The sequence below is a fragment of the Polypterus senegalus genome, chromosome 16 (assembly GCF_016835505.1).
Source record: "Polypterus senegalus isolate Bchr_013 chromosome 16, ASM1683550v1, whole genome shotgun sequence".
NCBI lineage: Eukaryota > Metazoa > Chordata > Cladistia > Polypteriformes > Polypteridae > Polypterus > Polypterus senegalus.
The window spans coordinates 86,473,753-86,490,130 of NC_053169.1; the positions used below are offsets into that span (position 1 = coordinate 86,473,753).

General features: G+C 41.2%; 1 protein-coding gene across 1 annotated transcript in view; it reads left to right on the forward strand.

Moving 5' to 3' along the window:
* The window catches only part of LOC120516564 (calmodulin-like), a 45,824-nt gene extending 39,350 nt beyond the window's left edge, over positions 1-6,474 (forward strand). The window contains exon 2 of the mRNA XM_039738324.1: positions 5,716-6,474. Within this exon, the coding sequence (XP_039594258.1) occupies positions 5,716-6,132 (417 nt within the window). The 3' untranslated portion in view covers positions 6,133-6,474. The remainder of the gene's footprint in view (positions 1-5,715) is intronic.
* Positions 6,475-16,378: the final 9,904 nt, after the last annotated feature.

The window sequence follows — 16,378 nt, forward strand, 5'->3', positions numbered from 1 at the left end:
ACATTGTGATTGCCTTGGGAAACTAGAACTCAAATACCATGAAGTATGTAGGAGCTATATAAGTAAAATGTATTATTGTTATTATTTGATTTGAATTGGGTGTGATGAGGATGGACAGGATTAGAAAAGAGTACATTAGAGGGACAGCTCAGGTTGAACAGTTTATGAGACAAAGTCAGAGAGGCGAGATTGCGTTGGTTTGGACATGTGCAGTGGAGAAATGCTGGGTATATTGGGAGAAGAATGTTAAAGATAGAGCTGCCAGGTAAAAGGAAAAGAGGAAGACCTAAGAGAAAATTTATGGATGTGGTGCAGGTGATGGGTGTTACAGAACAAGATGCAGAGGATAGGAAGATATGGAAAAGTACGATCCACTGTGGCAACCCCTAACTGGAGCAGCCGAAAGAAGAAGAAGAAGAATTATTAAAGTGAATGAGAAAGACATGTGTCGATGTAAATAATAGTAGTGGAGACACCATGCTAAAAAACTTAGGCCCCTACCATTTATATACCTTAAAAGGAGTGCATAGGTTACAGGTGGATGAGGAGAATACCAGCAAAGCAGAAGGCATAAGGCAGCATGGAGTTTAGATGAAGTGGGAGCAAGACATGGGCTGATCTGAAATGAGCAGAGCCTCACCGAAACAAGTTCCCAGGATATCACAATCGGCCTGGTCCATTCAATTTGAACAGTGGCGTTATAATTAGGTTACAGACTGTCTTTTGTGTGCCAAGAGAGCAACCATGGATCACATGTTGAGCTGCTGCTCAATGACCTGGCAACAAGATCGGAGAAGCAATCTGCTCAGGAATTAGTTGCAACCAATTAGTAAAACACTTCAACCAAACCATCATGTTTGTTAGTGCTGGAGGTCAGCCAGGAAAAAGAACCAAACCAACCACTGGAATTGTGGCACTGGCAGCTTATGACTAACTGGGAGAAACTACTACAATTCTCACAATCTTAGGCAATAATGGAAAAGAGACCTCTCAATGAGTATCTCAGACAAGGAATGGAATTCAATCATTTGTAACATACACACTTCATCAATCTGTGCAAAGCAAATTGTTAAGACTGCCTTGAAAGCGAATACCATCTTGGTCTTGGGAGTAAATAAAACATTTAATTGTGCAAGGTTTGACAATGCATTAAGAATTCGTTTTTAGGAGGCCTATGTGAGGAAGTTAGCCAAGAACTGATCAGAGATTGTTGGAGGCATGCCTGGAAGGTAAAGTGCATACTCACACAGAGCTTTGCTGGGCAATTTCGTCACAAAGTACTCAGTGAATTGGGTATCACTGATGCAAAGAAGCAGACAGTCATTATGAACTTGAATGAGACAGAGTAAAGTGACTCAAGATGGCTCTGGATGAGGAGAGCATGTCCATTGGGATCTACTAGTTGAACACAAACTGTGGCTTCCTCAGCCATGGATGGGCCACCTAGTCAAAGCTATCTGAAGTTAAAACAGCATTTGACCACAGGTCAAATTACAAATGATGTATTCAAGCATGTATGTAATCTAATAATCAACAAGTATGAATAACTTCACTAGAAATCTAGTTTTACATCACTTACTCAAAATACAGAACTAATATAGGGAGCACTTTAAGGCAGAGATGTTAACCTCTTTTGCTCCATCGCACTATAATTATGCATTCCAGTCCCCTTTTAACATACATAGTATTTAACTAGACCTTCAAAGACCTTCTATGTATTGATAATGTGTATATACTCTTTGAGCAACATAACATCTTAAATATAAAATTCTAAAAACATGTCATCATTTCTATTTCCAAGTTAGTAACTTTGTTAAAAAAACTGTTAAACTTCTCTAAACTTCCATAAATATCTACTCTTTAATACTGTATATTTTACAAAGTAATATGGTATAGTGTTATTTAGGGTATTCATCCATAATCTGGAGAATCTTAGCAGCACTTATAGAATGTATCGGCTTATTACACAGTGGGCAGCTCTTGACAGCCTTAAGCAACATTGGGATAGAGACCTTTCAATCAATCTGCTTGGTTAAGGAAAGGAATTCCTTCGTCATATACACTCTTCATCATCCAAAATATACTGGGTAACGAACATGACATCAAATTCTGGCCTTGCTAGGTCACAAGTTTTGATTGTCCTAAATTATGACTATTTTGGAAGAATCCTGACTCTCTAACCCAGCCACAGGGGATGGACCAACCATTGTGTTTCTTCGTGCTGGTTCCAAGCCTGGATAAATGGGGAAGGTTATGTCAGGAAAGGCATCCGGTGTAAAATTTTGCCAGATCTATATGCAGACAATAATACAGGCACTGGGTGGCAGTGAAGAGTTGCCAGATAGTTGGGCAACTACAGAAGAAGTAGTAAAGGTGACAGAAAGAAGGGTGTTTGGTGTGACATCTGCACAGAGGAAAGAAGAAAAGTACACCTGGTGGTGGAATGGGGAAGTACAGGAGAGGATACAGAGGAAGAGGTTGGTGAAGAAGAAGTGGGGTATTCAGAGAGATGCAGAAAGTAGACAAGAGTACAAGAAGATAAGATGTAAGGGGAAGAGAGAGGTGGCAAAGACTAAAGAAAATGCATATGATGTGTTGTATGAGAGTTTGGACATTAATGACGGAAAAAAGGACCTGTACCAATTGGCGAGACAGAGGGACTGAGCAGGGAAAGATGTGCAACAGGTTAGGGTGATAATGGATAAAGATGGAAACATACTTACAAGTGAGGAAAGTATGTTGAGCAGATGGAAAGAGTACTTTGAGAGGCTGATGAATAAAGTGAATAAGAGAGAGAGAGAAGGTTGGCGATAGTGAATCAGGAAGTGCAATGGATTAGCAAGGAGGAAGTAAGGATAGCTATGAAGAGGATCAAGAATGGAAAGGCTGTTGGTCCAGATGACATCCCTGTGGAAGCATGGAGGTGTTTAGGGGAGATGGCAGTGGAGTTTTTAACCAGATTTTTTAATGGAATCTTGGAAAGCAAGAGGATACCTGAGGAGTGGAGAAGATGTGTATTGGTATTGATTTTTAAGAATAAGGGGGATGTCCAGAGCTGTAGTAACTACAGGGGGATAAAATTGATGAGCCACAGCATGAGGTTATGGAAAAGAGTAGTGGAATCTCAGTTAAGAAGTGAGGTGATGATTAGTGAGCAGCAGTATGGTTTCATGCCAGGAAAGAGCACCACAGATTCAATCCTTGCTCCGAGGGTGTTGATGGAGCAGTATAGAGAAGGCCAGAAGCAGTTGCATTGCGTCTTTGTGGACCTGGAGAATGCATATGACAGGGTGCCTCGAGCTGTGGTATTGTGTGAAGAAGTCGGGAGTGGCAGGGAAGTGTGTAAGAGTTGTACAGGATATGTATGCGGGAAGTGTGACAGTGGTATTCAACATGGAGGTGGGATTACATCAGGGATCACCTCTAAGCCCTTTCTTATTTGCAATGGTGATGGACAGGTTGACAGACGAGATTAGGCAGGAGTGCCCTTGGACTATGATGTTTGCTGATGACATTGTGATATGTAGCAAGAATAGGGTGCAGGTTGAGGAGACCCTGGAGAGTTGGAGATATGCTCTAGAGAGGAGAGGAATGAAGGTCAGTAGGAACAAGACAGAATACATGTGTGTAAATGAGAGGAAGGTCAGTGGAATGGTTAGGATGCAGGAAGTACAGTTGGCGAAGGTGGATGAGTTTAAATACTTTGGATCAACAGTACAGGGTAACGGGATGTGTGGAAGAGAGGTGAAGAAGAGAGTGCAGGCAGGGAGGAATGGGTGGAGAAGAGTGTCAGGAGTGATTTGTGACAGACGGGTATCAGCAAGAGTGAAAGGGAAGTTCTACAGGAAGGTAGTGAGACCAGCTATGTTATAAGGGTTGGAGACGGTGGCACTGACCAGAAAGCAGGAGACAGAGCTGGAGGTGGCACAGTTAAAGATGCTAAGATTTGCATTGGGTGTGATGAGGATGAACAGGATTAGAAGTGAGAACATTGGAGGGTCAGCTCAGGTGGGACGGTTGGGAGACTAATTCAGAGAGGAGAGATTGCGTTGGTTTGGACATGTGCTGAGGAGAGATGCTGAGTATATTGGGGAAGGCTGTTAAGGACAGAGCTGCTAGGTAAGAGGAAAAGAGGAAGAACTAAGAAGGTTTGTGGATGTGGTGAGAGAGGACATGCAGGTGATGGGAGTGACAGAGCAAGATAGAGGATAGGAAGATATGGAAAAAGATGATCATCTGTGGCAAATCCTAATAGGATCAGCCGAAAGAAGAAGAAGGAAGGATCCTGACCCTCTCTCATTAGCTCAACAGGAAAGTGATATCTTATATTATGTAAATCTACAAAAAATGAGTGCTGGTGTAGTGGTAGTGCTGCTGCCTTACAACAAGGAGACTGCATGGATTTCCTCTGGGAACTCTAGTTACCTCACACAGTTCAAAGACCTGCAGGTTAAGTGGTTTGGTGAAGCTAAATTAGCCACTGAAATGTGTGTGTGTTCACTGTGTTTCTGCTTAGTGCTTGCTGGGATAGTCGCAGGCTTCCCTGTGACCTTCCTTTGGATAAGCAGGTTTGGAAAATGGATGAAACTGGAAGAATTATGACCCTCTATCAATGGGAAAAATGAGAGCTGCACAGTGCACAGTGGAAGCACTACTTTCTTGCTAGTAGATGATCAAGGTTCAAGTTCCAGGTGCCCCCTGTTTGGAGTTTACATGTTCGGCCATGTTCATGTTAGCTTCTCCCACAGTTCAAAGACATTTAGTTTTGGCAAATTGGAATAGCTAAATTGGTTCTTAATTTGTGTGTATGGGGTTGGGAGTTTTGGTGTGTGTGAGGATGGTCAACATGGTGCCCTGTCTAGAGACTGATCCCACCTTGCTGTGACCCTACTCTGGATAAATGAGTTCTGAAAATGGAAGGATAGAAAAAAATGTTTTCTTTGAGAAGAATAGTGAAAAGCTTTTTCAGAATTTGGCAAGAATTCATTAATGCTGTGCCTTCTGACATTGTAATATATTGAACTATTTTAATAATGACTCTTTTGGTTACACACCATAGCTCTTCAGACTAGGTTGGGCTTTAAATACCGATTAAGATTTAATGCATCTTAATTCTCTTTTGGAAATGATTGGATTTCAATTTACATAATGTAGTGTGGTCTTACATATTTTAACTTAATCTTAGAAAAGACAGAAGAGTAGATGATTGGCCAAAGCAGCTCTTCCATTTCAAGGTTCAGACCCATGAAAAACTTTTCTGGCCTGACATAGAACAAGATGGTCTATATCCTCCCATAATAAGGCAACTTTATGCAGGACATTTAGTAGGAATAAGGACCGTGGAAAGGGGCCCCAGCAATCTCTAGGAAAACCTGGAACTCCTTACAGAAGCAGAAAGGCTAACCTCAATAAATGCACTTCATTTCATTGGTTGCCCACATTAACAGTTTTCCTCCTTTCTCCAACCAATCGATATAGGCGGGGAAAGTCCCACCACTCTCTTTCTCATGAGACTTGGCAGTTACATCACCATGTAATTTGCACGTCTTAGCTGACAATGAGTCAGTCTGAGATTTTGCTCCGCTCTGTGTGGTTCTCAGTGTGTTTCTCTATCAGATTATCAAGTAGCTTTCTATAGTCAGCACTACAGCTTCTTAAGGTCATAAACATCAACTGACACTCATGGCCGACCAGCTGACCCCAGAACAGATTGCTGAATTCAAGGAGGCTTTCTCCATGTTTGATAAAGATGGTGATGGTACCATTACAACTCAAGAGCTGGGCACTATCATGAAATCCCTGGGCCAGAACCCAACTGACCAAGAGTTGAAAGACATGATCAGTGAAGTGGATGCAGACGGGAGTGGATCGATTGATTTCAACGAATTCTTAACCATGATGGCTAAGAAAATGAAAGACACCGACACTGAAGAAGAAATTCGTGAAGCCTTCAAGGTTTTTGACAAGGACGGTGATGGGTCCATCAGTGCCGTTGAACTGCGGCAGGTCATGAAGAACCTGGGGGAGAAATTAACAGACGAAGAAATTGATGCAATGATCAGAGAGGCTGACGTAGATGGGGATGGACAGGTCAATTATGAAGAATTTGTGCAGATGATGATTTCAAAGTGAAACCTCTTTTAGGTCTGCATGCCAACATGATAAATAACCTGTTAGTAAAGAAAGATTCTTTTTTTTGTAGTTTCATTCCAAAAACCCAATTTATTTAAGTCACAGGAATGCTTCTAATAATTTTTGTGTTCACATTTTAGAAATTGCCCGCGCATTAATGCCTAGTTTATCAAGGGTTTTTATTAGTTGATAAATGAACACTGTATACTGAGCACTAAATTCACTCTCTTATCAAAATGTTTATATGTGTGTTAATATAAATGGCATCTGTTATGCACATGACAAGAGTGGTGGCAAAACAAATGTAAGAAGCACACGAAACATAAACTTGGCTAATCTAAAACTGTTATACCCTTAGTAATAGTATTTGGTTGTACTGTATTTAATAAAAAAGAACTGCTCAGCAAATGTTCCAGAATAAACTATGATTCATGCAGAAAAGGGTAAAGTTATTGTGCTTTTTAATGCTGCTTCTTGTTTAAAACAACTAATGAGTAGAAACCATAGCATTGTCATAAGCTTTGTGTGTGTGTGTGTGTGTCTTCTTCTTTTACTGAAACAGAACGCCTGGATCAACACTTTTACTATTAGCTACCAAGTTCTAAATTAATATGCAGCCCGGCCCCTTAAAAGTGATGAATCAACTATCCTCTCGTAACTTAATGTACAGAATGAGTGCATAATGGCCACTAATGTTTGTTACATATTCAGAGAACTGCTGCTGCCGTTGCCATTTTGCAGGTAAGGCAGAATAAGTACCAGAATAATTGCCAGCAGGAATCATGGATTGAAACAGCCTAGCATGATAGCACTAGATCTAAGGCAGGAATGGACCCTGAATGGAACCACAGCCCATCTCAGGGCACCATCCACATTCATTCATAACATGACAATTTATTCTTGTAAAGGTCTGCTTCACGCAGTATGGTAATAAACTGTCGAGTCACAGCTTTAAACTCGTGGATTTGAAGCTCAGCTCAGGCACCCTCTGTTAAATTGTTCAGCTTGTGTCCTAGGTCTCTCCAAGTGCTGCAGTTTCCCTCCTTGACTCAAAAGCGGCAGAACAATCTGGACGAGAATGGGCCATTCAGCCTAATGGAGCTCACCAGCCCTATCCACTTAATTCTTCCAAAATAACATCTTCTGACAGTCCCTAAAACTCTACCATACTACCTGGTAACCTCTTTCACGTGTCTTTGGTTTTCTGTGTGAAGAAAGGCATCTTGATATTTGTGCAAAATCTACTCTTGCCAAGGTTGCAACTGTGTCCTGTGACTCATTTTAAAGTCAATAGTCTCAATTCACTGTGCTAATTCCCTTCATAATTTCAAACGCTTCAGTCGTGCCTTATCTTAATTTTCTTTTTGGTTTGATTAAAAAGGCTTTGCTCTTTTAATTTTTCATCATAACTCATCTTCTCACACTGCTTTCTTTCCCTGGTGAGGGTCATGGAGGGTAATAATAGGCAAGTCCAAAATATAAATTAATGAAATGCATTTGCCATTATACAGTAACTTTCACGGTACACTTGTTCATTTATTTCTACAAATAGGAGCACAGAGAGCTGAAGGCCTGCTCAGGATCATATACAGCATCTGTAGTTGAGGTTAAAACTATTGTGTTTTAAATAACTGGGCACCTGACTGGCACAGACAATGCTGAAAAGACATCAAACAATTTAAACAGATCCTGTCAATGATAAGGTTATGAACATGCCAGCCTGGATTGCAACTGATGAGTGGTCCTGTTGCCTAAATGTGTAAGAGAACACCATCATCAAAGAGTGGGTGAGAATGTGGTGACCTGGGAGGACATTTATTATGCCCTTCTACTGCACTACAGGCCAGGCATCCAAGCATATGCCCGGCTGAATTAGCCTGAAAGAAAGAAATGGAGATGGAGAGGAGTTGTAAGAGGCCAGAAGACCTCCAGGTTACTACTTATTGACTCCTTGGCAGAAAGGATAAGGCCATGCGGCCTGGAGGACTGATATTAAGCTATTCTGGCCGTGCCAAGTCACTAAGGGGGAGCACACAGACCTTTAATACTGTATGTTAACACGAAGGATGTGAAAATCTAGTCCTTTACTGCACAGTCCACACAGTGCTTAGAGTTATAGAACATCTCGCCAGGTCACACCAGCCGTTACTGGCTGTCACTCGGTGTTTCAGGGACTTGTCCAATAAGTGACACCAGGAACAAATTTGTGGCGGAGGAAGAGAGATTGAGGGAAATGGCTCAGTGTTGGAATGAGAAAGAATATCTTTAATCTCTGGTATGGTTATGACGTCTCTATAGAGAGCTTTGGCCTGCCTGCCAACTGTCTCTTCCTCTCCTCTTAACAGTTTCTCAGTTGTCGCCTCTAAATATATATTATAATCTTCTTGTGACATTCAAAACTGCTCGCATTTTAATAATATTTAGACATTTCTTGAAGATGCACTTATTTATAAAGACATTGCAGGGTGCCTGGACTTTCTACACCTCTGCTGCTTTCCTAGATATCTGCATACTCAGCGGTCAAGCAATGTCAGCTTTGTTCTTCATATAGCTTCAGAATGCTCAAGTGCATCACTTACTGGGCTCCACTTGTAATATTGTTCTTCATTGTTTGTTCACTAACTCGATACTTTCTATCAAGTCATACGTTTTACAATTTGTTTTTGTAAGTTACCTTGGATAAAGGGATTTGCTAAATTAAAAAAAAAAAAGAAGATACAGATATTGAACATTTTGGTGTGGCATTTGGAAAGTGGGCAACTAAACAAGCCACCTGACATGAGGCAAAATGAATGGATAGCCCTATGGTGTAAAGAAAATCAATAGATGAATTTAAGGAATTATTCTGAGCAGGTAGCATTTTGGCCAAGACACATTTAGTACTAAGGTGTTGTACTGTGTTAGACATTAAGGATGTAGTGTGAAGTCAAGCAAAATGACCTCTTTTATTGGCTAACTAAAAAGATTACAATATGCAAGCTTTTGATGCAACTCAGGCCCCTTCTTCAGGCAAGATGTAATCTAAAGAAGGGGCCTGAGTTGCCTTGTAAGCTTGCATATTGTGATCTTATTTTTAGTTAGCCAATAAAAGATATCATTTTACTTGACTTCCCAGGAGACACTTGTTAACTAGAGACCTGGGATAGCTAGAAAGATGGAGCTGGGTTCACAATCTCCAGATAATACAGCTGGAGATAAAAAAACACAGAGGAAGTGGCAGGTATGCCTCACCCAGGAAATCACAGCAGCAAAGCACAAATCTACATTCCCCGGAGAGAGTTGCTTTTCTGAAATCTGTACACTTATTGGATAACTGCACATGCAAAGACAGGGTATGGTGTGATCAACAATACCTCTTCAAAGTCCTCAGTATGGCTACGGAGCCTGGGATCAGATGGATGAACCATTAGCTTACTTTTGCTGCACTAAATATCCAGTCAAACAACATACTGTACAACTTTCCTGAACACATCTATTATGCACACTGTTTTAGTGCGGTTTTCTTTGGCCTAAAAGTTTTGTGAATGACACAAGTATTGGTTTTCACAAAGTTTGCTGCTTCAGTGTTTTTAGATCTTTTTGTCAGATGTTTCTATGGTATACTAAAGTATAATTACAAGAATTTCAAAGGTTTTAATTGAAAATGACATTACGTTTATGCACAGAGTCAATATTTGCAGTGTTGGCCCTTCTTATTCAAGACCTCAGTTTACCCTGTCATGCTGTCAATCAACTTCTGGGCCAAATCCTGACTGATGCCAGTCCATTCTTGCATAATCAATCCTTAGAGTTTGTCAGCATGTGTGGGTTTTTGTTTGTCCACCCGATGTTTTGTTCCCCAAGCCACTAAGTTATCAGTTTTGCCTTATGGCCCAGTGCTCCATCATTGTTGGTCACCAAACTGTTCTTGGATGGTTGGGAAAAGTTGCTCTCGGAGGATGCTTTGGTCCCATTCTTTATTCATGGCTGTGTTCTGACACAAAATTGTGAGTGAGCCCACTCCCTTGGCTGAGAAGCAACCCCACACATGAGTTGTCTCAGGGTGCTTAACTTTTGGCATGTTTTGAAAATTTTAGACCCATCTCAAACCTGCCCTTCTTAAAAAAAATTCTAGAGAAGGCAGCCATTATGCAGTTAAATGACCACCTCAATAAACCTGCTATTCTTGATAAATTTCAGTCAGGTTTCAGAACAAATCACAGCACAGAAACTCAACTCGTTATAGTAAATGACTTGTGGGTGAATGCAGACAGAGGCCATTTATCTGTTCTCATCCTCCTAGATCTGAGTGCCGCATTTGACAGCATTGATCACAATATTCTTAGAAATCACCTTCGTCAATGGGTGGGCCTCTCTGGCAGTGTCTTAAATTGGTTTGAATCCTACCTGACAGGGAGAAAATTCTTTGTTAGTTGTGGTAATTACAACTCAAAGACACATGATATTCTATATGGTGTTCCACAAGGCTCTATCCTGGGTCCGCTGTTATTCTCAATCTATATGCTTCCGTTAGGTCAGATTATCTCAGGTTACAACGTGAGCTACCACAGCTATGCTGACGACACACAGCTGTACTTATCAATAGCACCTGATGACCCTGATTCTATTGATTCACTAACACAATGTCTTACTGGTATTTCTGAATGGATGAATAGTAATTTTCTCAAGCTAAATAAAGAGAAAACTGAAATTTTAGTGATTGGCAATAATGGATTCAATGAGGTTATCAGAAATAAACTTGATGCACTAGGATTAAAAGTTAAGACGGAAGTAAAAAACTTAGTGGTAACTGTTGACTGTAACCTGAATTTTAAATCACATATTCATCAGACCACTAGGACAGCATTTTTTTACTTAAGAAACACAGCAAAGGTTAGACCTCTTATATCATTGAAAGATGCTGAGAAATTAATTCACGCTTTTGTTTTCAGTCGGCTAGATTACTGTAACACACTCCTCTCAGGACTACCCAAAAAAGATATAAATCACTTGCAACGAGTGCAGAATGCAGCTGCTAGAATCCTAACTGGGAAAAGAAAATCCGAACACATTTCTACAGTTTTAAATGTCACTACACTGGTTACCTGAGTCATTCAGGATTGACTTTAAAATTCTGCTTATGGTTTATAAAGCCTTAAATAATCTCGGTCCATCTTATATATCGGAATGCCTGACACGTTATATTCCAAATCGTAACCTTAGATCCTCAAATGAGTGTCTCCTTATAATTCCAAAAGCTAAACTTAAAAGAAGTGGTGAGGCGGGCGGCCTTCTGCTGTTATGCACCTAAAATCTGGAATAGCCTGCCAATAGGAATTCACCAGGCTGATACAGTAGAGCACTTTAAAACACTGCTGAAAACACATTACTTTATCATGGCCTTCTCATAACTTCACTTTAACTTAATCCTGATACTCTGTATGTTCAAATCATCATAATAACAATTCATGGTGACTCTAAAATCCGTACTGACCCCAACCCTCTCTCCTGTTTCTTTTTCTGGTTTCTTTGTGGTGGTGGCGCATAGCATCATGATGCTCCAACAATGATGGACTGAAAGCTAGAAGTCTACATGACCATCATCATCAAGTCCTTCCGTGAGAACCCTAACTACAAAGAGGACTGTTTGACTTATGTTAGGTAGATTGCCCAGAGGGGACTGGGTGGTCTCATGGTCTGGAATCCCTACAGATTTTTTTTTCTCCAGCTGTCTGGAGTTTTTTTTTTTTTGTTTTTTCTGTCCACCCTGGCCATTGGACCTTACTCTTATTCTATGTTAATTAATGTTGACTTATTTTATTTTCTTATTGTGTCTTTTATTTTTCTATTCTTCATTATGTAGAGCACTTTGAGCTACATTTTTTTGTATGAAAATGTGCTATATAAATAAATGTTGTTGTTGTTGACACAGGACTGATGGTAGCGCCACTCACCTTTTCTTTTTTCTGGATGCCACAAGCAATCAGAAAGGGGATTCATCAGAGAAAATTTCTTTTCCCCTAGTAGTCGTCAGCAGTCCAATCCCTGTACCTTTGGCAGAATATCGGTCTGTCCCTGATGTTTTTCTTGGCTTCTGTGCTGCCCTTTCTGACACCCACCATGCCATCCTCCAAAAGTCTTCGCCTCCCTCACACCTGCCTGCTGCCATTCCTGAGCAAGCTCTGCACTGGCAGTGCCCGCAGCTGAATCAACTTTAGTAGATGGTCCTGGCCCTAGCTGGTCGGTCTTGGGCACCCTGAAGCCTTCTTCACAACAATTGACCCTCTCTCCTTGACGTTCTTGATGGTTGATTTAGATGTAATCTTACTAGCAGCAACATCCTTGCCTGTGAAGCCATTTTTGTGCAAAGCAATGATGACTGCATGTGTTTCCTTGCTGATATGCAGTGGAAATGGCTTTTTTGGGATTAAGTTCATTTTCATGGTAAAGACGGACTTTGCAATTAATTGCAATTCATCAGGTAACTCTTCATAACATTCTGGAGTCGATGCAAATTGACATCATAAAAACTGAGGAAGCAAAGTCTGTGAAAATTAATATTTGTGTCATTCTCAAAACTTCTGGCCATGACTGGAACATCTGCTTTATGAGCTTAAAAGTTCCAAGTTGCTTGGGATAAGAGAGAGAGAGAGAGAGAGAGGTTAGGAGCAGACGCTAATACAGCACATTGCTGCACCCACCACATGACAAACCAACTCAGGATCCCAGATTAGGACCCAAGTGCAGCCCTGCGACGAGTGACACCTCAGCACCACACCAGTTCAGATGGAATGGAATAGTGTTGAGGTTTTTTATGGTGGCTGAAGAGCCAAATCTGCCACCAACCCCAAGGTTTTCCCCTGCAGGCAGGAGGGCCTACATGCAGGGCTGGATGCAGATTAAATTCGTACCCAGGACGGGCAGGATAAGAGCCATCAAAAATAAATAACTCTAATGCAATACTGTACATGAGTGATAAAAGGTGCAAAGCAACTCAGTATTCACCAGAATGGAATAATGTCTTAAATGAAATATCTCTAACTTTCCAGATTTAACATTTAAAAAATACAAACTATTCTTGTAATACTGCATGCACTGTAAGACAATGGTAACTTTTATTTAACTAATTTAATGAACTGGTGTGCTTACCTTGGGTATATCTTGTGTCAGAAACGTTTTACCTGATCCTACAGAGCAGGTAGAAAGAATATCTAATCAGTCCCACATCAGAAGTAGACAAGTTGTTAGTCAGTACTAATCCTGAATTTTTGTGCTTTTACACTTGCGGCCTTTGAAGGTCTTGTGACGGGTGGCCTCAGCCATTACCTGGCCAGGACGCCAGCTGGATGAATGGACTGGGGGAGAGAGCATCTCTGAGGCAATACCTACCCAGGACACTAGAGGGCAGCACCACGGATTGCCACAGGGCACGCTGGGACTTGCAGTTTGGCACAGCCCTGTTGGGTTCCGTGCACAGCCCTACAGTGGACTTCCACCACTCCTGGGAGTGATTCCAGGTAATACTGGAGCACTCCCAGGAGATGAGTAAAAGAAGCTGCCTCACTCTATTCCAGGGGTTCTCAAACTCGGTCCTGGGGGACCCCTGTGGTTGCAGGTTTTTGTTCCAACCAGCCTGTGTTTTTAATTGGACTCCTGGGCTAATTAAGTGAACTGTTGTTTCCCAGATTCCCTGTTTTGGGAACAATATACAAATTAGAAAACTATTCTTGGTAAAAAAGAAAAAAGTATTAAAATGTACTAAGCAGTTCTATGTATTTTTTTCTTTTTAACAGTATTTTAATCTTGATTGTCATTCTACTTTTCTAGGTTTTCTAATTGTTTAATTAATCCGTTATTTACTACTTTGTGGGGCTGACGCTAAAGTAGTTGCAGCCTTTCACAATTGAGTGTTGTTTGCTTAAATTTCTGCTCTGCTTGTTTTTAATTGTCATTATTAAGATTTAATTAATGTAGCAAACTGCACAGAGAAAGGACAAAATATAATAAAAAGAGACTTAAGCATTTAAATCCATAGCAAAAACAGAAATATTTCTAAGTTTTTTATACAGTAAATGTAAAAATCATGCTGTTGTGCTTTTCTGAATGAAGGATAAACAATAAATAATACCAGCTAATTAAATGAGATCAGTGCTATCAGGTGTTGTGACTGATTAGGAATCTGGTTGGAACAAAAACCTGCAGCCACAGGGGTCCCCCAGGAACGAATCTGAGAACCCCTGCTCTATTCGGAGTGCCGGAGTTAGAAGGAAGTGGACAAAGCTTGCTGAAAGAGGAGTGGAGGCAAAGAGAAGGAAAAGACTGTGACGTCATTGGTGACATTATTTTTATATTGTATACTGCTGGGAACTGGCAGCTGAAAAGTAAAGGTGTGTTGTTTGCCAATGTGTCCTACATGTCTGTGTCGGGGTTAGGGTGGCTGTACGCACCCTGGTGGTCCACAGCCTTTACTCCTCCTGGCGCGTCTCACACTTACACTTCTTCTTAAGAGCGTATCACCGAAGCCAAACTGACCAATCAGATTGCTTGCAGGGACTGGACACAATTTTTTATTTGGGAGCCAATCTACTAATTTTATTATACAGTAGAAGTAGATTGGCTCCCAAAAAAATAAATGCCACAGATAAAAGTCTGAATGGGCCCAGGTAGACCTTCAATTGAACCAACTCTGCTGGAAATTGAATAGGCTCTCCTTTTTTTTCTTTATTTTGCTTTATACAATTTCTTGTATTAGGAATATGTTAGTTTTCGCATCTGCGGTGGGTTGGCACCCTGCCCGGGACTGGTTCCTGCCTTGTGCCCTGTGTTTGCTGGGATTGGCTCCAGCAGACCCCCGTGACCCTGTGTTCGGATTCAATGGATTGGAAAATAGATGGATGGATAGTTTTCGCATACCCGTTGGGGTCAGGGCACAGGGTCAGCCATTGCACAGCGCCCCTGGAGCAATTACAAGTTAAGCGTCTTGCTCAAGGGCCCAGCAGAGTAGGATATCTTTTTGGCAGTGATGGGGATTCGAACCGGCAACCTTCTGGATTCCAGCACAGATCCTTAGCCTCAGAGTCACCACTCCGCACTCTTCATGCCCGAGTGGGCAGATGATTATTGTTAAGTGTGTGGTAAGAAGTGTCACCGCCACAGAAATGCCAGGGAAAGGAAGACAGGACAGCACCTTCTATGCTCCAACCACCAAGCCTGAGAGGAGTATCCAAGGCGAGCTACCTGGGCCTGATTTCCCATTTCCAGGGTATCCAAGTATGAAAGGAAACCCAGAGAGTAGAGAGACTTCTCATAAAAATGTTGCAGGGCTGTTGTGAGAAATACCCAATACTGAGTATCAAGTCTGGTTAAGGAATAACGACTAAAACACTGACATTGATTTGAGAGCAGTTAGGTAAGATGGGCAAATTGCTCAACTGCCAGGGAGGTAATGAGATTGAGAGACAAGTCTAAGCATTCTGATTGTGTGTGTGGACACAGCAAACAAGGCAAGTAGGAAAGCAAACCAAAATGTGCTACTGCAAGGTCCAGTGGAGCACAAAGGGTTTGGTTTGGGTTTTGATGTATTGTGCTGACTCCCTGTAATCTGTGATCAAACTGATTATATTGGGTCTATTACAGTTTCCCTACCATTTTTCCTGAATTGGGTTTGCATACAGAGGCATTTACTTCCACAATAGTTTGGAATTACTGTAGAATTAGTTGCACAGTGATTATGGTTACTTCAAAGGTTCAGAGAAATAGGCTAAAATTACAATCCCGTCACTGGACAGAGTTGGCATATGCTCCCAGTGTTTCTGTAGGTTTTGTCTGAGTACTGCAGTTACCCCCCAGAAACCAGAGACATGCATGGTAGATTAACAGACAACTCCAAAATGGCTTACCATGTGCATGAGTATACCCTGTCATAGACATAAAATACACATTAGACCTGACGGTAAAGGCTCTAGAGCAGGGGTGGGCAAAGTCACAGTGGTTGCAGGTTTTTGTTCCAACCCAGTGGCCTAATAAGAAGCCCTTATTGCTTAAGTAACACTTCTGCTTCACTCTAGTGGTCTCGCTCGTTACGATTTTGAACCCTTATTGCTTATTTTAGTTTTAAACAGCTGTACTCTCGGTTTTTAATGGCTCCTTATCCGCAATAAAATGCAATTGTCAGAAGAAGCCAGAAGTTCTCCCTTTAGCTTGTTACCATTTCCACTTGTATGTATTTATCATGGACTACTTGGTTTAATGAAATACTTGGAAGGAA